At 48.1% G+C, this 22,232-nt stretch overlaps 1 protein-coding gene across 3 annotated transcripts in view; it reads right to left on the bottom strand.

Moving 5' to 3' along the window:
* KCNA6 (potassium voltage-gated channel subfamily A member 6) overlaps positions 1–20,623 on the bottom strand; it is a 41,025-nt gene extending 20,402 nt beyond the window's left edge. The window contains exons 1-2 of one of the 3 annotated variants that reach the window (XM_028829177.2): positions 15,173–20,623; positions 7,217–7,400 (exon numbers count right to left, since the gene is read on the bottom strand). In XM_028829177.2, coding sequence (XP_028685010.2) covers positions 18,325–19,917 — 1,593 coding nt within the window. In that variant the 5' untranslated portion in view covers positions 19,918–20,623 and the 3' untranslated portion in view covers positions 7,217–7,400; positions 15,173–18,324. The remainder of the gene's footprint in view (positions 1–7,216; positions 7,401–15,172) is intronic. The other 2 variants (XM_015150880.3, XM_001101937.5) reach the window with 2 other exon arrangements.
* Positions 20,624–22,232: the final 1,609 nt, after the last annotated feature.

Raw genomic sequence — 22,232 nt, 5'->3', positions numbered from 1 at the left:
AACAGCTGCTGCTGACTGAGGGAGAAGCTGTGCAGCCTTAGGCAATTCAATCAACCTCTCTCAGCCAAGGGCAATATAATAATGCCTGCTATACTAACCTTAGTGAATTGTTATGATGCTCAATGGTGAAAGAGAGTTGTCAAATGTGAAGTGCAATGAAAGGTATAGGTGTAATATTATCACCAGAACTTCTTAGGCTGGAGGTACCCAACTATGGCTGCACACAAGAACCTCTAGAGACTTTTTTTTTAATCCTGCACTTGGAAACCACCCTAGATCAGTTATTCAAATTAGGGCAGGCAGTCAGCAGAAGGATAGGAAGTGGTACTTTTTTCAAAAGAATCTGGCGATGCTGATATCCTCTGAAGGTTGAGACCTGCTACCTAAAACTTCCCCAAACTCCCTGACAACGACCACTCCGAGCACATGTTTTTTAAAAAAGCATATTCTCAGGCTTCTCCCAGATCTACTGAATCAAAATTTCAAGGGGTCCTGGCAATCTCTATATTTAGCAAGCGATCAGAGCAGGTGGACATGGTATGCCAGTGAAAAGTCTGTCGATTCGCTCCGATAATCATATCCAGCAATGCTTCTGGACAGCACAGGCAAATCAGTTCAAGGAGGGGAAGCAGCCACCTCAGACAATAAGTACAGACATGCTTTGGGGGGATGGAGTTATAGTAGACGGCCAAATCCCATCCCATTCCTGCTCCACCAGGGGGGACACTCCAATTATGAAATGACACATTTCCCAGCCAAAGTGCCTGGGAACCTTAAGACAAAAAGGAAACGATGATGAGTTATCTATAACTAACAGCGTCAATTACGAGCGCTTTATTGTTGTGTCAACAGATTGTTCAGGCTTTCTTGCTTCACACTCTGCTGACTCTGTTCCCTTCATAAAATTATACAAACACATGCATACCCATGCACACGCACTCACGAAACACAGGGACCCCAAGCTCGTCAAACACACAAATGGGAGGACGAAGAGGATGACAGGAGCTAGTGAACGCTTACCAGGCCACTGCATTACTCCATTCTAGCATTATTTGCAGGATTCCATGCTACATTAGTGATGTTCCCGGGTAACAGGACCCCAGGGATTCTTCATTTTAGCTCTTTCATCCCACAGGGGTAATACTAGCTTAGCAGATGAGAGCACGACTCTGGAGCCAGACTGCCTAGGCTGAAATCCTGCCACCCCGCTAACTGGCTGTGTGTGACTCTGGGAAAGCTAATGCTGTGAAATGGAGATAATAATGGTGCAACTGGGACGATTAAGTGCGTTGGTACACATAAGCCCTTAGAGACATGCCTGGCACACAAGATGCTACGTGAGTGTCTGCTGCTATCACTGATTGTTGTTTCCGTTGTTGTTTTACTATAGGTGAGAAAGGTGATACCTAGAAAACTAGTTGCTCACTTTGTTCACATCTCTTGACGCTTTTAGGAGTATAGCCAAGGAAGGAGTCATAAATGTGAACAAATATCGACGCTACAAGTGTTTGTTGTGGCACCATTCATTAGAAGCAACCTGAATGTCCAATGGGAAGTGGGTTACCAAAAGAAGGCTGCATCTCTATGACGGCCATGTAGTAACTGCATGAGAAAACTAGAGATATAACGTGAAGCTTTTCCAATGAAATACTGAATGATCTCTATAGATATACTGATACAGACAGACAAAGTTAGTCTGGGGGAAAAATACAACAAAGTTCCAACACTCAGTGTCTCTGGTGGTGGGGTTATGGGATTTTTATTTTCTTCCTTATACTTTTCTAAATTGGGGTAATTTTCTATTATGAGCAGATATTCCTTTTAGAGTCTGAAAATAAAGAGTTCAATTGAAGTAACTTGCTCAAGGTCAAACAGCACATTAGGAGTCCACACAGGCTTCCTATCCCTGTCCAGGGATTGGGCGGCTTCGTGAGGCTGCACTCAGAGTAGGAAGGAAAGCTGAGAGGGATGAGAATGATGAACGCACACCAAAAAGCAGCAGGACCTTGGTGGAGCTGTGCAGGCGTAGGCCCCAGCTCGGAAGCTTCCCAGGGCAGAGCTGTGAGGGCAGAGCTAGACACTCTTCCAGGGACTTTTCTATCCCAGAGCCACTGTGTGGCACAGGGAGGTGACCCAGGCACTACAACCCAATGCCTGCCCTTGGGGCTGCTCACTGCTGTCTCCCAGAAATAGAAGAAGCCAGCTTCTACTTTGTCTAAGGATTCCATAGAGTGACACCAACCTTTCTTTCCTTTGTCCTTTCTACAGACTCCTTCCTCTAGTGTGGAGTCTGAGACCCAGGGAATACTGGTTCGCATCCCTGCTGGGCCGCACGCCCCTGCTTCTCCTTAATATAGAAACATCTTTTCTTGCCCAGCACTTTCCCCATCATAATGCCAAGGTGCTTGACACAGCCAAAACCGAGGAATGTTTATTTTGCAACGCTGAAGTAAAGAAGGATCTGGAATCACTTAATAACTAGGATAGACTTCATCTAAGAAAAATAGAAAGAAAGGAGGGAGGGAAGGAGGAGGGAAGGACAAGGGAAGGAAGGAAGGAAGGAAGGAAGGAAGGAAGGAAGGAAGGAAGGAAGGAAGGAAGGAAGGAAGGAAGGAAGGAAGGAAGGAAGGAAGAAGGGGAGGGAGGGAGAAAAAGAAGGAAGGAAGGAAAAAAGGAGGAAGGAAGAGAGAGGGGAGGAGGGAGAAAAAAGGGAGGGAAGGAAGGAAAGAGAGAGGGAGGAGGGAGGAGAGGAGGAAAGGAAGGAGGGAGGAAGGAATAGACGCAGAAAGGAAGGAAAAGGAAGACGTTTATCATTCCTTGATAGCAGATAAAAATTATTGTATCTCTTTCAAAACTTTGCTACAACCTGCTCAGTATATTTTTAAACGTAAGTTCAGATCTTTGTAAAATAATAGACTGGAGTATATGAGCTCTGAAATTCAGTGATTCTACATCAAGTTGAAAACCTAGTAACTCCAACTCTCTTTTTCAAAGATCACTCCAGTGGCAAAAGCCAAGCAATAAAGTCTGTCAAGTTTTCAGGGAGCCAGCTGCACATCTGATTAATACACTTGGGTATTCGCAGAATTTTCAGGCAGAAACCCAGTCGTCCAATCCAATGACCTCGCTTTACAGTGAAGACTCTGGTGGGAGAACAATACTAATGGCTACCATTTGCTGAGGGCCAGGCAGGTGACATGGGTAGGGTCACACAGCAGGTTAGTGACAGACGCAGAATTGGATGCAATCCTCACCCACCCCACAGTCCACTTCTGACTTTTAGTGGCTTTAATACCAGAAACTTTTCCTCATGGCTCAAGATGTACAGAAGAGGAATCGGTACAAAGGCAACAACAGGACAAGAGCAATTACATCCTTTCTGCTTTTGCCTCTGAGCACAGAAGGGACACCACGGAAGTAGGAATTTCAGCCTGGGCCAGTGGGTGAGAAGCAGACAGCAAGCCTCAGGCCTTGCTGGATGAGAAGAGGGTCAGAGGTAAGAGCCCTCAGCAGCACCAAAACAACAAAACAATAAAACAAACAAACAAACAAAAACACCTAGCAGAAAACATCTTTCCAGGGGACTGAAATCCAAGCACCAGAGGAACCAGGTCCAACTGTGGTGTGTCAGCATCAAAAATACTTAGGGAGAAAGGGCAAATGTCACACTTGAAAACAGTGTTTACGAAGATGGAAAAGAATACTGAGAAAACCCAGTTACATACAACTCACTGCTGGTATTTGCATCTTTCTCAGATTGTGAGGAAGATTTCATAAATAGGATAGTTAGTAAAGCTTATCATGAATGTTTTCATCAATAGGTTTTCGTTAGAAAAGTGATTGTAAAAAAAATCCATGTTACAATTTTTGACTTGGTTAACAACGTGCATAGGAATTGGCTGTTACACTGTAAGGCATGCAGACGTCCTCATTCCCCTGGCAGAGTGCATCAGATCTGTGGACATTTCCTAGCAAGGTAGCCCTAAACCTAACAAGACCAACTCTTACTGTTATTTTCTCAAAGACTTCTATTTAAGAAGACTTATAAGGACTATAAGGAAGAGGATGTCTTTTATCACATTATTCAGAGCCTTATCAAAACACCATTTCTGTTTCTGCACAACTCAAGAGGGGCGTGAAGAACTTTAAGAAGCTTGGTAAGAAGCCACAAAATGGTCCAACTCAAAAAACCTTTAATGGCTGAGGCTCCGTGCACTCAAATCCATCGCAACAAGCTTCATATCTCTTCGAGTTTTTCAAAATGTATTTGTTGGATGAGTTTTGGGGGTATGTCAGCAGACATTACTATAAAAGGGGGAAGGAGATTCTGTGGTAAAAAAAAGTTTTAAAAACTAAAAAGTTGAAAAACACTGGGTTAAAGAAGTGAAATAGGTTTACTGCTGCAGGACTTCTCAGAGCCTTTACTTTTATGTTCATATGCATTGTACATCTCCAAGAGGCAGCATTTCTGAAACATAGTGCCTGGGGATTCTTTCTCCATGGAAAGTTGTGTAGGACTGATGTTCTGCAGATCACATTTGAGGAACTCTGGCATGAGTTATTCTAGGTAATATGGTCACTTGAGTATCCATGTCAGCAGAAGACAAAACAGGAGGAAGGAAATTTAAACTGCAGCAGGAGATGTGTAACTGAGAAATGAGGAAAACATACTGACAAAGGGTGCTCAAACACAAGTCGCTTGAAGGAGTCTATATTATGGATTCTCTTTCTCTGGGCATTTTTCAGAATAAGCCTGGAATAATCTAGAAATTTTTCTAATGCACAGCAAGGCAATGAATTCCATGACTTTCAGAATTCTCTTCCTGCTCAATTATTCCATGTCATCTGTCCTTATTCTCGATTGATATATTAAGTGAGTCAGCTGACTGGCTTGCAAATTAAATACATCCCTGAAATGCTGAAGGTAAAGTCAATGCATCCTCTGTAAGTTGAGTCTGTTTTCCACTGATTTGTGTTATAATTGCAAAGAAAAGTGTTGACCTCGCGCATCGGGGAGAAAGCATCCTACCCGCACCCTTGTGCATTTCTTCCTGCTCATTCTCCCGCTGATGGCAGCCCACAGGTCAGCCAAGTGAATAGCTGAGTCATGCGAGCCTTCCACACTCAGTCCTTCAATCTCTCTGTGGATTCCCAAGTTTTCTGGAAGTTCTCGCTGACCTCAGGGATTCTCAATGGGTAAGTCACCTCATTGCTTATGTTCTTTCTTTAGGAATTTAACAAAATCCCTGGATATTCTCTGCTGCTGGCTTTTTTAGCAAGGAAACAGTTTCACTCTAAGAGGGTAGGAAGCCCCTTTACATGAGTCGCCTCTGTTATGACCAAGTGTTTGGTGATTGAATAGCTGAATCATGGTCACTATTGGATCAGAAAGTCCAAATCTACGAAACGAAAGAAATATGTCTACATAGGTAGACATATTTCCCAAAAGACTGATTTAGGAGAGCTGTGAGTGGTTTTAACTGTACCTAACGTTTGGATAAGAGGCCTTGCCTATGCCTCAGTACTCTGTCAAAGTGGGCAAATAAGAAATAGACCATGAAATGATAACTTTTACTGAATGCTTACCACATACCAGGCCTGTTAGCGTTACCTGCTTTAATTCCACCGATTCACTGGCCACCATGTGGGATGTCTATTAATGGCCCAGTTTTACAGAGGAGAAAAACAAGGCTCAGTGAGATTCTGAATTCTCCCTGGGTCACACAGGTAGACACCAGTGGGGAATAGCACTGGGAGTTGACTCCCTCAGGGTGGACAGATATCACCCTCTGCCTACACCGTTCACAGATAGACTAAGAGGCTCAGAACCATGTCCTCATGTCTCCTGTCCTGCCTCACCTGACACAGCTACAGGTGTGGGAAACACAGTGTTGCCCACCTGCAAATGCATCACTTACAGTCTGCATGCAGCAAGAAAAAGAGAGATTATGATAGAGTTTCTTGGAATTCCCCATTTAATTTAATTTTATTATTTATTTATTTATTTGAGACAGTGTCTCACTCTGTTGCCCAGGCTGGAGTGCAGTGGCACGATCTCAGCTCACTGCAACCTCCACCTCCCTGGTTCAAGCAATTTGCATGCCTCTACCTCCCAAGTAGCCGAGATTACAGAAATCCGCCACCACACCCGGCTAATTTTTGTATTTTTAGTAGAGATGGAGTTTCACCATGTTGGCCAGGCTCATCTCGAACTCCTGACATCAACCGATTCGCCTGCCTCGGCCTCCCAAAGTGCTGGGATTACAGGCATGAGCTGCTGCACCCAGCTGGAGTTCCCATTTTTGAACATATATTTTAAAAAATATCTCCTAGTTCCTACAATGAAAATAAAAACGTTCTTTTTCCTTTCAAGTCTGATCAGCAGTCCTCATCATTTCCAATGCCACAGCATCCCTCTTCCTTCCACTGAAGGAAGGAATCACAATTGCATGAAGTACATTACAAGCTAGTTTATATTCATTTTTCCACCGACTACATGCTGTCTTTTAAGTGTAACCATATTGTGTAGGTTTTTTAATGTGAAAGGGCCCACTTCTATTAAACAGCGCCTCTGATAGGAAAATAATTATATTATACACACACAAAACAACAACAACAACAACTTTTTGGAAATGCATCTGTTGGAAAAAGTGAAGCCTACCAGCATTCAAATGTGAGGCTCATGATGGATTTTATTTAACCCCAACCTGATTGAACATTTCCTGCCCTCCTGGAAAGGGCAAATATAAAGCTTAAAAAAAGGAAAACCTTTCTTCTCTCCCTCCGAAGGAAATAATGTCAGACATGGTTCCAAATCTACGGTCATTTACCTTTTGACCAAAAAGCTTCAAAGACAGGAGATTCCACCTGAGAGCTGAAACCAGCTGGAAATAACCCAGGAGAGGCAAGATCGAATCTGGGGATGGCCATGGGCCTCATGGCATCGCAGAAGCAACCTGACAGATGCAGAGCCCGTGGCTGGGTGGCCAGTGGTTATCAGGAAAGCCACACGATGCCACTCATGAATCCCCGCTCTGACGCCCACTCGGTCCTAGCCAGCAGGAGTGGAGTAGTGCTCCACAGTCTGAGATCACAGAAACAGGTGGCGGTTCTCTAATTGGACACATCTCCAAACGCGGAAGTTTGCCTGATTTCTCATTTTCATCATTTCAGTTGGGAGTTCTGAATCACATCACACATTCCCCTGCCTGCTTACCTGGACACAGAACATGGCATGCTCTTGTTACTCTCCAGTGCCCTCTTCTCTGTGCAGCCTCACAGTTCCGTCTCTCACGGATAGCTGGAACCGGCTCCTCCCGGCAAACAGCCTTCATTTCTGCTCTCATTTCTGTTTTTTCCAGCAAACTCACATGTTCCCATCTCCATCTGACCTGCTACTTCTAAGTCAGATAATTGATTCTGAGCCACTAGATGAAGTCACACAGGAAGGCTCTGAGTATGGCCGCAAGCACCTGTATCCCCAGGGGTTACCAGGTGACATAAGCCAGATATGGTTTCCCTAAACACGATACTCTTTCCATCTTTCTTTTTCTAAGCTTTGGTAGAAATGTACATAGAGAACTATCTCCCACCTACGAAAAAACATGGCTAGGGGCACAATTAAAACTGACAGACAGGCTGGGGGCAGTGGTTCACACCTGTAATCCCAACACTTTGGGAGGCCAAGGCGGGTGGATCACTTCAGGTCAGGAGTTTGAGACCAACCTGGCCAACATGGTGAAACCCACTCTCTACTAAAAATACAAAACATTAGTCAGGCCTGGTGGCGGGCGCTCATTCCAGCTACTCAGGAGACAGAGACAGGAAAACCACTTGAACCCGGGAGGTAGAGGTTGCAGTGAGCCGAGACCATGACATTGCACTCCAGCCTGGGAAACAAGAGCGCAACTCCATCCTAAAAAAAAAATGACAGATGGCCCAGCCTCAGCAGCAGGGACTAAGAAGTGATGGGCACTGTGCAAAGAGGACCCACGTCCTTCTGCAGGGGGCCACTGTCCCTCAGCTTTTGCTGATGGGGGTGGAAAGCAAACGTGTGGGATCAACAAGCCCGGACCTTTGCTTTGAAGAGAAACCAAAAAGTCAGATGTGTGTGTGAAATATTCCAATAGCCCTTAATGTTGTGTCCCATGTGGCTCCCAAGCCACAAGTGACAACTGAGGACCTCTTACAAGGTAATCTGCCCAGTTTTAGGGTAGGTGCTCTGTGATTGCAATTCGGAATTGCTGGAGGCATATAAAACCATAAACCAGGAGATTGCAGATGCACAAAAAAGAAAAACAAAACACACAAACACACACACACACACTTCCAAGTGAGTAGAGGGTCTGGTTGGGAGGGTGTGCCTGGCGCCTGAGTGTGCACACATACGCTCTCCCGGGTGAACGTGATCCTTCCCCTGAAGCACAGACAGCAGTCTTCTGCAGGGAACATGGCTATTTTCCCCACCATATCAGAACTTGTTTCTCTTTCCACCAATGCCAAATTGCCTTAAAGCAGCTGAGGAGTGCCTGGCTGATTTATGCCTCAACAACCAGGGCTTCTGGACACGTTCTTCCTTTCTGACCCTGGTCCTATGATTTGTGAAAGAGCTCTGTAACTGACAGCGCTTCTCTTTCTCTGTCAGGGCAACAAAGTGCAGGGAAGAGTCTAGAAGCTGCTTTCTGCCTCCCAAGGCATCAGAAGTCAACGCTCCTGGGTAAGATGCTGACCTTCTGCATCCCCTCCTTCCTCTATAAAATACAGAAGACTCAGATAACCCCTTGCTTTCCTGATTTCCAATCTATGACAGTTTTATTCTGTCCAGTCACTAAATTAAACAGAAAAAATAAAGCCTTAAGAGATTAAAGAACCCCTTAATCAGTGAGATTAGAAGCCCAGAGCCTGTACATGAGCCTCTCTTTGTCCGGTGCTAAATACCTTTGGTCTGCACTAGTCCTCAGTCATTAGTACTTCCTTAAAAATCCAGAAGCTGGTCATCTGGTTCTGGGCTTCTGTAGCTACGACCACTGCCTCTGTGCCCTGGAAACTCTGGGGAGGGAAAGATAAAACTAAAAATCACTTAATTCCATTTTCAATGGACAGCTCTGTTAGGGAGTTTGGTTGGACAGAAAATGAATAGTTATTTTTAAGTGTGTGTGTGTGTGTGTTTAGATAATTTCTTATAGTTTCATTTCCCATGGGAAAATATGCTGGAGTTGGAGTCAGAAAATTTGGGTCCCAAGCACAGCTCTGCCCCTAATTTCCTGTGTGATCTTGGGCAAATTATTTCACTTCTCTGCATCAGTCTCCTTCTTCGTAAAGAGGCATTGACTGCCCCCTCCATCTGGGACCCTCAGCACCACCCTCTCCAATGCTCTCGGGCTTGAGGGAAGGGTTAAGCGAGAATTCTCATTCTAGTTTGGCTGGAAACAAACTTTGTTAAAATATATACATATTACCAGTATATCCATCCTATTCTTCCAAGATATATTCAGATTATATTTCTGTATATTAAATCACATCGTAAGTGCAATTATTTAAAGAAATTCTGCTGTGAATCCTCTAGGCAAAGAGCCTTCTGGTAAAAATAGCTAGCTATCCTGAGTCTATTTTTTATGTCATATTTCATTTAAATGTTTGTTTCAGAGAACAAAACTGCAGTCAGCAAGGACCCTGCCTTTCTCTGACATGCAGGTAGTTTCGGCCCCACTCTCAGGTGGGTGTTTGGTGTCTCCGAGGGTCCCTCTGCTGATTGGCAGTGTGAAGAGCCATGCTTTGCTAAGAGTTTATTTCCTGCTAAACTCTGTAACTGGCCGTCTCTTCTGAATCTCACAGCAACTGTGTAAGGCAAGTGATGTTAGCTTCCTTATTCTGCAGATGACGAAACTGAAGCTTGGAGAGGTTAAATGAGGTACAGCTAATAAACAGTGATTCAGACCAATTCTCCAACTCCAAAGGCAGGCAAGCCAGCATGCTCAGAATCCTCAAACATGAGGGCAGCCACGTCGCCTTGCCCTGGGATGGGACCTTTGTAAGAAGCCGTAGTGGCTATGGCAGTGAGATGAGGGTGAAGACAGCAATCTGGCCCACACCAAGACCCCTAACAAGAGACGTCATAAATGCTCTTTAGGCGGAGTGAAGGCCAGTGGAGACCCACAAGGGCAGGGGAGTTGGATTATTCCAACTCCAGGGCCTCCTGTCTCCTCCACTTTAATGGAGGACCAGGAAAGCAGAAACACATTCACGAGAGATTAAGGGGTACCCCCACCTGCAAAGGGGGCCGTGAAGGTGACTGGGGAACAGAATGCATGCTGAGGATGAGGACCAGGACAGTGGAAGTTTGAAAGCCACTGGAACAGTGTAGGAAAATTCTGGGCCCGGGTCTGGTTTGTGGGTTCTGTCCTTCCTGCTAACTATAAGACCCTGCATTCATCCCAAGGAAGAAGGCATGAGCAGGTGTGTGAGGAAAACTCGAGTGGAGTGTCAACCACTGAGAATGTTAAAATGGGAGAGGGAGATCAGTGGCGGTACTGAGGAAGGGCTCCATAGAAAGATGTTCCACGTATATACGCTACACATATATAGAATATAGAGATAGAATATAGAGCACCACGTGTGTGTGTATATATGTGGGTATATGTATAAGCGTGTATATATGAGTCTGTGCATACATGTGTGTATATATGTGTTTGTGTGTGCATATATGTGTGTATACATGTGCGTGTGTATATTTATGTTTGTGTATATACATGTGTGTGTATATACGGGTTTGTGTGCATATATATGTGTGTATATATGTGGATGTATGTATATATATTTATGTGTGTATATGCATATGTGTGTGTGTGTGCACACTCAGAGACCCATAGGAAACAAAAGCACAGGACACCTGCTGCTGTTCCATCAGAGACAAGCTGGCATGTAAACAGAAGTCTATATACACATTTAGGAGCTATGGCTTCATTCTCTCGCCCAATAACAGTTAGACCCTCACTGCATTCCATTCGGTTTCATGTCCCCTGAAGAGTATTAAACACACATTACTGTGTGCCTTTAAGTACATCACAACCCCTCTGAGCTTCAATTTTCTTACCTGCCAAAGAAAAAAACAAAGCCTAGCCTACCACCTCATTTCATTGCTATAGGATGATAATAACAGCTGACATTGTACATTTAAACACTGTACATATATTAATTATTTTAATCTTCGAAACAACCCTATCAGATTGGTACGATTATTAGCCTCCATTTGACAGAAAAGGAAACTGAGGCCACAGAACTGTTCCATAACTTGCCCAATGTCACCCAGCAAACGAGGGATTTGAGCTGCGACGATCTGGTTCCAGCAACTATGCTCTTAACCCCTTTGTTAAACAGCACGATGTCTGAAAGCACTGAACGTGTTTGAAAATGTTCTGTAAACGAATGGCGCCATTCTTATTCTTGCTAGGACTGTTCCCACTGGGAATGATGCAACGCAGGGTCAGGATTCCCTGGGTGAGGATAAATCCTGCAGCCTCAGATCTGCAGCCCCGCTAGCCAGGTACCACACTTCCAGTGGTAAGTCCTCCCCGCCCCTCCCAGCTGCAGGACTGTCTTCCTATGTTCTTTTTCAAAGCAGTGTCTCTGCTGCCAAGAGCAGGTTTGTCTGTCTCCTGGAGACAGCGGTTGTCAAGCCCTGAGAGAACAGCAAGCATGTCAAAAATAGCAGCGCCAGCAGACTGCGTGGCTGCAATTTCCTTTTGAAATGTCGGCTTTGCTCTCACCAAAGAGCCAGGGTCTGTCTGCGCTCCTTGCAGCCTACAGCAGAAGCTGCTTAAGATTCCAAAATGTTTTCTAGGAGGAGGTAAAGTGTATCTGCTGAGGCTCGTGACCAAGGAATGAGGAACTCTCTTTAGAGTAACAATGATGAGGGTGGAGTTGGGTTTAAAAAAAAAAATTGTAATAAATCCCAGCAGGGCTAGTCCCCAAACAGGTCAAGTGATAGCCAAGGTAAGACCAGTGTGAATGGGCCGGGCGCGGTGGCTCACGCCTGTAATCCCAGCACTTTGGGAGGCCGAGGCGGGCGGATCACAAGGTCAGGAGATCGAGACCACGGTGAAACCCCGTCTCTACTAAAAATACAAAAAATTAGCCGGGCGCGGTGGCGGGCGCCTGTAGTCCCAGCTACTCGGGAGGCTGAGGCAGGAGAATGGCGGGAACCCGGGAGGCGGAGCTTGCAGTGAGCCGAGATCGCGCCACTGCACTCCAGCCTGGGCAACAGCGCGAGACTCCGTCTCAAAAAAAAAAAAACAAAAAAAAAAGACCAGTGTGAATGATACTTCCTGTAGGGTGGGAACTTTTCCCCTTTTGTTCTGAAAACTAGGGAGTCACTCTCCTGTTGTTACTGTGCACCTTCAAACACAGCCGCCGCTTTGATAACCCTCCAAAGGCGGCGGTGATAGGTTTCCACTCCCCCTTTAGGGTACCAGGTGAAGCCAGAGGGTGAGGACCAAGAAGACCAAGAGGCAGGGTGAACTACTTTCTCAAGTTCAGAGCAAAGGGACGTGAAAAACATGACCATCTCCAACCGCACAGAGACCTCAAGCCCAGCACAGAAGTGGTTCATCAGGAGACCTGGCAAGATGAGAGGCTAACAGCCCATCTGTCTTCCTTCCCCACGGCCTGCGTCTGGGAAGATCCCTCTCCCTGCCAACTGCCAAGCTCCAGACCTTATTCTGCCATGAGCTCTCTGTGCAACCCGAGGCAAAATACGAAGTGAGATGGAGAGAGGAACTCCTACCACCTAGTAAAAGGATTTCTTTTCCTCCCCTAAGTGACCGTGACAAGGTAGGATTGGAGTACACTTTCCTCCCCACTTCCTTCCCACGGCAATAACACACAGTCAAAACCCACGTGAGCCAGGATGGCAGCTCCGGCTAGATTGTCCCGGAAGGACCACACTCTCTGGGAATCTATCTTGGAATGGATGTCGAGTTGCTGGCAGATAGAAATTCTGCCGCAAGCAAGGGCTCAGCCAGTGGAGAGGAGAAATGACAAGCCGCAGGACTGGCTGGTGCATCTGAGGAAAGCACCACGGGAAGGGAAGGGAGGGTCCGGTGGGCACAAGGTGAAGAAGGCCAAGAGGAGATCAGAGTCTGGGAGAGAATCACTGAAAGGTTCAGTAAGACAAATGAAGGCCGTTACCGCCCACTTCTTTTGTTTACCCAAAGCACCAAAGACTGCTGGGACCTCATCATAGGGCTGTTAAGCATCAATAACAACTGTAGGGGGAGTGTGGGGAGGGGGTTAGGAAAAATGAAACCTTTATGTACCCACACAAAAAAATTTCAAAAAATTCAAAAATAAAATAATAACCATAGTATATACATCAATAAAACCTTGGGCCCTATGCAATCTCTTAAGGAATCCTGAGTTTACAGCTGTAGGGATTTGGTGGGGTTTTTGGTTTGTAGGAACTTTTCTTGGAGTTTTTTTCTTTTTGCCAGCAAACTGTAAGTTCCTTGGGCAAGCTCAAGGCCATAGTCCTATATAATGAATAATGTTCAACATATATATCATAGCTCAATGCATGTTAATTATGCCCTGCACTTACCCAAAAAACTGGCATGACACATCTTTAGAGGAAAAAAGAAAAAAGCATGTAACTCTCGTAACAATTTGATGTCAAAACGAAGCGCGCACGCGCGCGCGCGCACACACACACACACACACACACCAGTTCGTGATATTGTGCATGAATAAACTGCATGTAAGCTCTGAAGTGTCCCCATGTGGCAGAAGAAAAAAAAACTGTCGTTCTATTCTAGATATTGTCTGGTCCGTTTTTAGACATGCCAAACTTCTAGATTTATAGGACCAAACCGTTCTTCCAGCCCAGATGGAAAACTCCCAGATTATTAGACTCATTGCTTTCTTTTTTTCACAATTCAATGATTTGGGGGTGCAATTTTTAGAGTTGTATGATTATTACCACAAGCCTGTTTGAGAGCATTTCTATTACCCCCCAAAAGTTATCTGGGGCCAATTGTAATAGCATAGCCTTCCACCCCCTGGGGACCCCTCAGGTTGTCCTGATGTCCTGCTGCAGGTGGGACTTAGCCCATGCTCTGAGACTTCTAGCAAGGAGTCCGTCAATTCTCCTTGCGGACTGCCTGGTGAATCTTAATCCTCCTTGTCAGGATTCCCTGCACCTTGTACCACTGAGATTTATGTCCTTTCCTTTTGTTCTGCCTTCAGTACCCGAGAGAGACAGCCAGATACTAACAAAAGCTTCAAGTGAATTAAGGGCAGTGCTAAGGTCATCCCCGAGGTAAGGCTTTTTCCAGGCTAACTCCAACCTTATGCCTTCCTCCTAAGCCCTCTTTTGTCTGTTTATTTGACATTTCTACTGTTCCTCTGTCTTTGACCTCTCTGCCAGCCTCCTAAGCTTGGAGACCCTGAGGTGGTCCAGGGCTACTCAGCATAGGATTCGTCTGAGACTTCTCAGGGTCATTCTCTCCCTCCCAGCCTGCCTTCTCTCATTTATGCTTGCAGGTTCAGGAAATTTCTGGGAGACATTTTTCTGAGCCCACGGCAGTCTCATCTTGCTTGGTAGGTTCAGGACTTGCCCCCACAGAGGTAAGCATGGTAGGAAAGAATGGCAGAGTGAGAAGTCAGGAAAGAGTGGAATACTCCTGCTGCAGACAGACCTTAGCAAGCACAGCTGTCCTAGATTTCAATGTGCAACCTCGCCGTCAGCACTCTAGGTGCTCCCAGTTGCTGAAAAGGTGGAGAGAGGGAGAAAGATAGGCAGGAAGACACACATAGAAGGAAGAAGACGGTAAAACAACAGAGGGGGGAAAACCAGAAGGAAGAAAACTAGAGAAAGGAGAAAAAAGGCAGAGACAGTAAGAATGAAAAGAAGGAAAGGGAAAAATGCACAGAAAAAGAGAGAATTTTTTAAAGGGGCCAGCAGCATCAAGGGGACAGAAACAGAGAAAAAGAAAACCGAAGTCAATTGAGTCAAAGAAAAATACACAGAAAAAGCGAGGTAGCCCCTGAGGGAAGGAGAATGAAACCCTTGCATCTCTCCAGATGCACGCTTCCCCACCTTCTCTCTCTCTCCCCACCCCGTTCTAATTTTGCCTGCAGGACTGAGCCAAAAACAAAATTCCCCTCCAGTAGAACCTACCTCACCTGCAAAGACGGCGCGCTGTCCCTCCTCGCTCCGTGGGGACGAATATCCCGCATCTCAGGCTGAGGCTGGCAGTGCCAGGAAGTCCTCTGGGAGCTCCTTCCAGCTTGAGTCAGGTGTAGCGATGGCTTGGACCCTTCCTGGGAATGACCACCCCAGCTGTCCAGGCACCACAGAGTGCATATTCTCTTGGTGCTCAGGGCACAAAATCCAAATAAAGAGACTTAAGGTCAGAGAAGGATCACTTGACAAAATTCTTCCCAGAAACTTGGTCGAGCTACAGCCTCTCCGTTTTTCTTCGATGTCTTGAGAAGAAAGATCTTTGAGATTCCTCCCAGGAGCGAGATAGACTGTTCCCGGGGAGGAACAAGTTGCAATTCTCCGCCTCTCGTGGAGCTGGGAAGAGCCTGCCTCTGCGGAGACGGGAACTCCATGATCCCTAAGACTGTGATCTCACCTGGTGAGGCCCAGCCTGGCTGCCACTCCAAGGAGAAGTTGTCCCCTCTAAGGGCTCCCCTCGACAGCTCGAAAAAATTAACACTGACGTTGGTTTAACTGGTTGCCTAACATTCAAATTTCTGAAGAATCAGGAGTAAGATGAGGCAGCTGCAATGACTGGGTGGGGAAACTAGGAAGAAAAGTCCAGACAGGAGGCTTTGAGGCCCTGCTTCCTCCACATTTTCCAAAAGTCCCACATCCCTGTCCTGGCACTCCCAGCCCCTAAGCCACTATGTGGGAGGTGCTCCCATTTGAGAAGCTGGAAAGATGTAGTCCCCTGGTCTCCCTTGATGCCCAAAGCAGAAGATAGAGAGAACAGTCTGGAAGGTTGCTACGGCAACCAGAGTCCCTGGTGAGCTGGGCTCTCCACAAACCCTTTCAAGCGTGCTCTGACTTGAAAAGGAAACGTTTTCTCAGGGATGGTGATGAGGGTGATTACATACACATATACACAGATACATGCATACATGTCCCAACCTTCACCCTCGGCTGGGAGCTTCCCTTCTGCCTCTGGAATGGGCTTCTCTCTTCTTTCCCCAAATAGCCAGCAGTAATGGGAGAGATTTGGAAAACTAGCACTTTCTGACCTCAGAGCAGGTTTGTGCATCATAAACATCTCTATCTTCTACTGCGTTTCAGGTTTGGAGAAGCCAAGCTCCTAGCCAAGGTGACCTCCAGCCATGGAAGGATCCCCCTGAACATATCTAAAAAGAACCCTCCTTTCTGAAGGGTAAGAAGAAAGGCTGAGGGGCTCAGTCCAAGAGGCCAAGGAGGGATTTCGGGAGCCAATGGTCCATAATGGCCTATTCTTAGGCTTTGGATCCAAGGCAGGAACTCTGGGGGAAGGCCTTGCCTATGGGGGTATGGAGAGAACTAAAAATCAAATCCATGACTAAGATTCACACATTTGCATAGCAATGTCCCCAGCTTCCCAGACATTCCCCATGAGGTAGGGAGGGGGAAGACAATAATGTTCCCATTTAATGGGTGGGTAAACTGAGGCACAAAGAGGGACTGTGGACCCAAGTTACCCTGTAAAGTTATGGCAAGATCGAGATTTAGATCTGGCAGTCACAGAAGCAACACTGCCTCTCAAGCAAACCCTCGTAAGGCTGTCCTCTCCTAAGCTGGTCTTCGAGAAAATAATGTTTTAAAAAAATTATCATCAGAGAGTCTGGAAGCATAGATATAAAATTAAAAACATGTTAACAGTCCTTTCAGTTTCAGAACTGCACCCAAAAGAACTCAGAACAGTACATCACAGTTTATCAAAGGCAAAAAACAAATGGCAACGTTACTGAGAGAGAAAAGAGGGTAGGTGGGCCAGTGGATAGATGGCAGTGGTCTCACACTGGAAGAAAATGGCTTAGATCAAGTGGGAACGCCACCACGTCACCTTACCAGTGAGAGCAGACCAAATGCAGCTCCAAGGGGCAGAGCAGGCAAGTGTTTGCTTGACTCAGCAAAAAAACCTCTTAGAGTGAGGCTGTTGGCAAAAGAATAACACTTGCTCCTTATTCTAAACCACCTATTTCATGCCCATAAAATGGGAAGAAACCCATGCTGCCATCCAATGTGTGCTTTTACCTGTCTAGGGCTTTAAGCTGGAGTTTGCTTGAGGAAGCCTCCAACAGCAATCCTAAATCAAATTCCCAGGAAGCAAGGTAGAGGGCTAGAGAAAATTTGGGGGAAATGAGGGAGAAAAGGCTGCCATCTGCCCCTTTGAGAAAACAGCATCTGTTTAAGTGGCACCTTGCTTCAGACTGTGGTCAAGCCAGTTGCTTGACTCTATTCAGACATCCCTCCTGGTTCTGTGGCTCCCTTTCTCCAGTTCTTCTGCTCAGGAAGGCACTTGCACAAAAAGAGTATTTGGCTCTGAGAAGGAACCTTCCTGGAAGCTAGAGAGTCAGGGGATCAGAGTGGGGAGGACCAAATGTAGACCAAACACCAGTGCCTCTTGTGCTGAGCCACACTTTGAAAAATCCATGGCCCCTTTGGTCCTGGACTAACCCCCGTGTCCTCCAAGTGGTAAAGTTTGATTGTATTTTCTCTAATTCCAGCCAAGTTTAGAAATGAATAACCTATTTTGAGGCTGTGCAAATGAAGACTCTACCAAGGGTCATCTGCAGGATGACGAGCGGGTGTTACAGGGCTCCGGAATAACAGCAAGTTGAGTACTACTTCTGTCCTCCAGCTTCTTCCAGTTACCAAGCGGCTTGAAGCTAGGAAGCGCACATGACCCAAAGCAAAGAACACTAAGGAGGGAGCGAAGACTTAGGTATGGCTGGTTTCCATCCTGTTGACATTGCTGTTCCTAGAGATATTGTAAGTCCCAGACATGAAAAATCAGTCTTGAGGGAAGGTCAGACATAAATGTATATCTCATCCATATGACAGAAGATGGGCATGATTGGGTGGCACCGCTGGAATTTTAAAAATGTCACTTAGATGGATTCACCTTGAATGCTTAAGCAACAAGGGATTAAGCAACAAGGTTGATAGTCCAGGTATTTGGTCCTGGATGCCAGGTAGTGGGTGAGGGGGAGAGAGTCAAGAAGTCAACTGAAGCTAGAGTGAGTAGTGAAAATGAGAAGGAAGCCTAAGAGACTGTTAGCTCAGTGCTCCCCTCCTGCAGGCCCTGCCTTCATTGGTCAGACCTCTGTGAGCATTCTTTTCTCTGCATAGGCCCGATGTGGTGTAGGAAGGTAGCTGGGTCTCCGTTCCCGGTTAGCCTCGGGGAAGTCAGGCTTGCCAAGTCCATTGTCAGTTGCCTTCAGGTCTGGCGCAGGCTGCCCACAAGTGACGTGGGTATACTGGCCTTGCTCCTCCTGCTCCGTCTCCCGGTGGTAGAAGTAGTTGAAGTTGGAGACAATGACGGGCACAGGCAGGGCAATGGTGAGGACCCCAGCGATGGCACACAGCGAGCCCACGATCTTGCCCCCCACAGTCATGGGATACATGTCCCCGTAACCTACCGTGGTCATTGTAACCACTGCCCACCAGAAGGCATCCGGGATGCTGGGAAAGAGCGAATCGTCATCGTCAGCCTCTGCGAAGTAAACAGCACTGGAGAAGAGGATGACCCCGATGAACAGGAAGAAGATGAGCAACCCCAGCTCCCTCATGGAGGCCTGCAAGGTCTTGCCCAGGATCTGCAGCCCCTTGGAGTGGCGGGAGAGCTTGAAGATGCGGAACACCCGGACCAGGCGGATGACTCTGAGGATGGCCAGGGACATGGCCTGCTGCCCATTCTGGCTGCCTCCTCCACTGGCTGGCTGCTGCTCCTGCTGCTGCACCAGCTCAGTGCCCAGGGTGATGAAGTAGGGGAAGATAGCCACCAAGTCAATGATGTTCATGATGTTCCGGAAGAAGGCCGGCTTGCTGGGGCAGGCGGAGAAGCGCACCAAGAGCTCAAAAGTGAACCAGACAATGCACAGGGTCTCCACCAGAAAGAAAGGGTCTGTAAAGAAGGAGCCCCCCAGAGTACTGAGTGAGGACGAGCCCCCGGTCCCCATTTCCCCAGGGGTGATGCCATGATGAAATGTGTAGGAATCATCTTCATCCTCCTCTTCCTCCTGACTCCCCCTGGAAACTGAGGAGACTCGACTCACACCACCACCATTGCTTCCACCTCGACCATCTACACGGAACTGCGGTAAGGTCTCTAGACAAAAGATGACTATGGAGATGAGAATGACCAACACGGAGACGATGGCGATACCCCTGGCGGGCCCAGAGCTCTCTGGGTACTCGAAGAGCAGCCACACCTGGCGCTGGAAGGGCTGGGAGGGCAGCGGCTTCTCGTCCTCGCCACCTTCGGGCAGGCAGCCCTCGTCCTCCCGGAAGGCCGCCAGGGCCTCGTCCCCCAGCTGGTAGAAGCGGATCTCCTCCAGGAAAATGTCCAGGGGCACGTTGACCGGCCTCCGCAGGCGGCCCCCCGACTGGTAGTAGTAGAGGATGGCGTCGAAGCTGGGCCGGTTGCGGTCGAAGAAGTACTCGTTCCTCAGGGGGTCGAAGAAGCGGACTCGGCGGCCGGGGTCTCCGAGCAGCGTGTCCGGAAACAGCGACAGGGTGCGCAGTTGTGTCTCAAAGCGCAGCCCGGAGATATTGATCACCAGCCGCTCGCTACTACAGCAGCCCCCGCCCCCGCCGGCCTCCGGGAAGTCTCCCGCATCCTGTTGCTCCCCCTCCTGCCCACGGACCTCCCCCGGCGCCGCCAGCGTAAGGGATTTCTCCGATCTCATGCCCCCTCGGAGGTGCGCTCCCCGCCACTAGGACGGCGCCCACGACACAACCTCTGGAGCGCGGCACCCGCTCCCCGGCTCCTGGCTGCGCCCTCTTTAGGGTGGGGCTCGTGCTCCTCCCGGTTCACGGTCTGACCTGGCGGTTGGGTCCGTGAGCCCTAAAGCCCTGGTCCCTGCAAGGCTGGGTCTGGGGAGGTGACCTGGGCGCTGGGGATTTGGTTCTGCGCTTCCCGTTACCCGCGCCCCGGTGCTAGAGCTTACTGGGATGCCCGGAACCGCACACGGGCGCGCGTGAAACTGGCTGCCCGAAAAGACGCGTGGCTTCGCCCCCAGCGGTGCCTGAGACCCGGCTCCCGGACGCAGGGGTCCGCCCTCCAGCCGGGCTGGCTCTTCCCAGTTCCCACTGCGCTCCTGCAGCCGCTCCGGACCCCCGGCTGCCGCTGGTACCGAAGCGCCTGATGCGCCTCCCTCCGGCTCGGCAGACTCCTGGCGGGGCTCGGCCTCCGCCCTGCGTCCACCGCGGGGCTGGGTCCGGCCAAGGTCGCGGTTCCGGCCGCCACAGCCGCCACCTCCTCCCTAGGAGCCGCGCCGCAGGCCTCGCAGAGGGCCTTGGGCTGCCCCGGCGCCCGAGCGCGGGGACCCACCTCCCCACGGCTCAAGGCTTCGCTGCCGCCGCCGCAGCTGCAGCGGCTCGGCTCTCCGCTCTGCCCTTCCTTCCCAACACACACTCTCCAAGTGACGTGGCAGGCCCCGCCTGCTGCCCCCTCCCACCCCACTCCCACATCACACCCCTCGCCCAGCCAGGGGTTGCCGCGAGCCAGGGCGCCATGGAAATAGACGCACACTCGCCTCACCAGTAAGCTTTCCCGCGCTCTCCTGGCACGCCTCTCGCTTTCACACGTTCACATTCGCGCCCCCCTCCACAAGCGCCGGCACCCTCATACCACACCCCCTCCACCCCCGCAATCGGCTTTTCTCATTTCGGTTTACCGAGTTGACCTGCGCAGTGGTATTTCATCAATAAGAAGACACACCCCGCCCCACCACACAATACGGAGCACTGTGCACCCACTCATCCAGAAATCTAAAGAAAACATTAAATCATACATTCTTCTGTCTTTAGGAAGACCCGTTTGCCAACCTCTCCAATATCTACAGGAAAAAAAAAAAATAGAGAAAGTGTTTTTGAGATGCCTTGAGAGCTTCCAATTTAAATTCCAATATAATTCTCCCTCTACCTTTGCAAGCCTGGGAGGGTGAGGCTGCAACTCTCTTAGAATTGCAAAGGGATGGTAGAGAAAGGGTGGCAAGTGGATCAATGCCTTTCCCATCAGAAGTTTTTCAGGGGAGTCCTGAGAGCCTGAGGCAACAACCCCAGTGAGGAAGGACCCGGAAGATGGAAGCACCTCAGAGATACCTCAGCCCAGGAAACACTGCCTCCTGAGGATGCTTTGCTCCTAGCCACCCCGGAGGATGCATCTGGAATTTCTGCTTATTGGGTAGCCAAAAAAGGGGAGAAGAGGGTGAATGGAAAAGGGGTATGCAAGAGTGATGACTGAAAAAATAATAGCTACGTTTACTGGGCATTGAATATGTGCCAGTCACATTCTAGGTGCTTTCCCAGAAAGATGTCGTCTGCTCATAAGCCATGTTACAACGAAGACCCCTTTGGCAGTATTTGAGTAGGACAAAGTTTGTTGTTAGGGACCAGTTGACTCTCCCTAACTCTCCAGTAAGAAGGAGATAAGAATGGTTTTCCATCCATTTCTGTCTTTCTTCGCCAGACCAGACAAGTTGGGGTCTGGTAGAGGAAGACTCAACTGATCGTTTCAGACTGACACTTCCAGGTAGGGTTGACATTTGCTTCTCTGTGCCTCAGTTTCCTCTTTTCTGGCTGGTTGTAGCCAAAATGAATTGGCTAACAACTACAAAGTGTTTTTGTGTAGCTTCCGGTGCATATTAGATGATTAGTACACATTCATTGAGTTTAATGATGAGAATGACACATAAAGGTGCTCTGAAACCACAGGTTGCATCTGAGAGTTGTGTTGCACGGAGTATTTTAAAACCACAGTGGTTCTCAGCAGCATTCACTCTCAGAGGGCTAGAGGAAGGAGAGAACCAAGGCTTCTAGATGTGTCGGGAAGGGGTCAGGTGTTGAGTGGGTAAGAAAGATGCTAGCCTTTGAATTCACTGCATACTCATTCTCCAGTCTTGCTCCTCACCAGTTGAGCCAGGCAACAGCCTCTGCTCCCTTTCTGTGCTTGCACAGCTGATTTCTGGCACCAATGCCTTGTGGGCTTTTTTGATCCCCC

The sequence above is a fragment of the Macaca mulatta genome, chromosome 11 (assembly GCF_049350105.2).
Source record: "Macaca mulatta isolate MMU2019108-1 chromosome 11, T2T-MMU8v2.0, whole genome shotgun sequence".
In the NCBI taxonomy this organism is placed as follows: domain Eukaryota; kingdom Metazoa; phylum Chordata; class Mammalia; order Primates; family Cercopithecidae; genus Macaca; species Macaca mulatta.
Note: the sequence above shows the minus strand (reverse complement) of the source record. Positions and strands in the feature narration are given on the sequence as shown.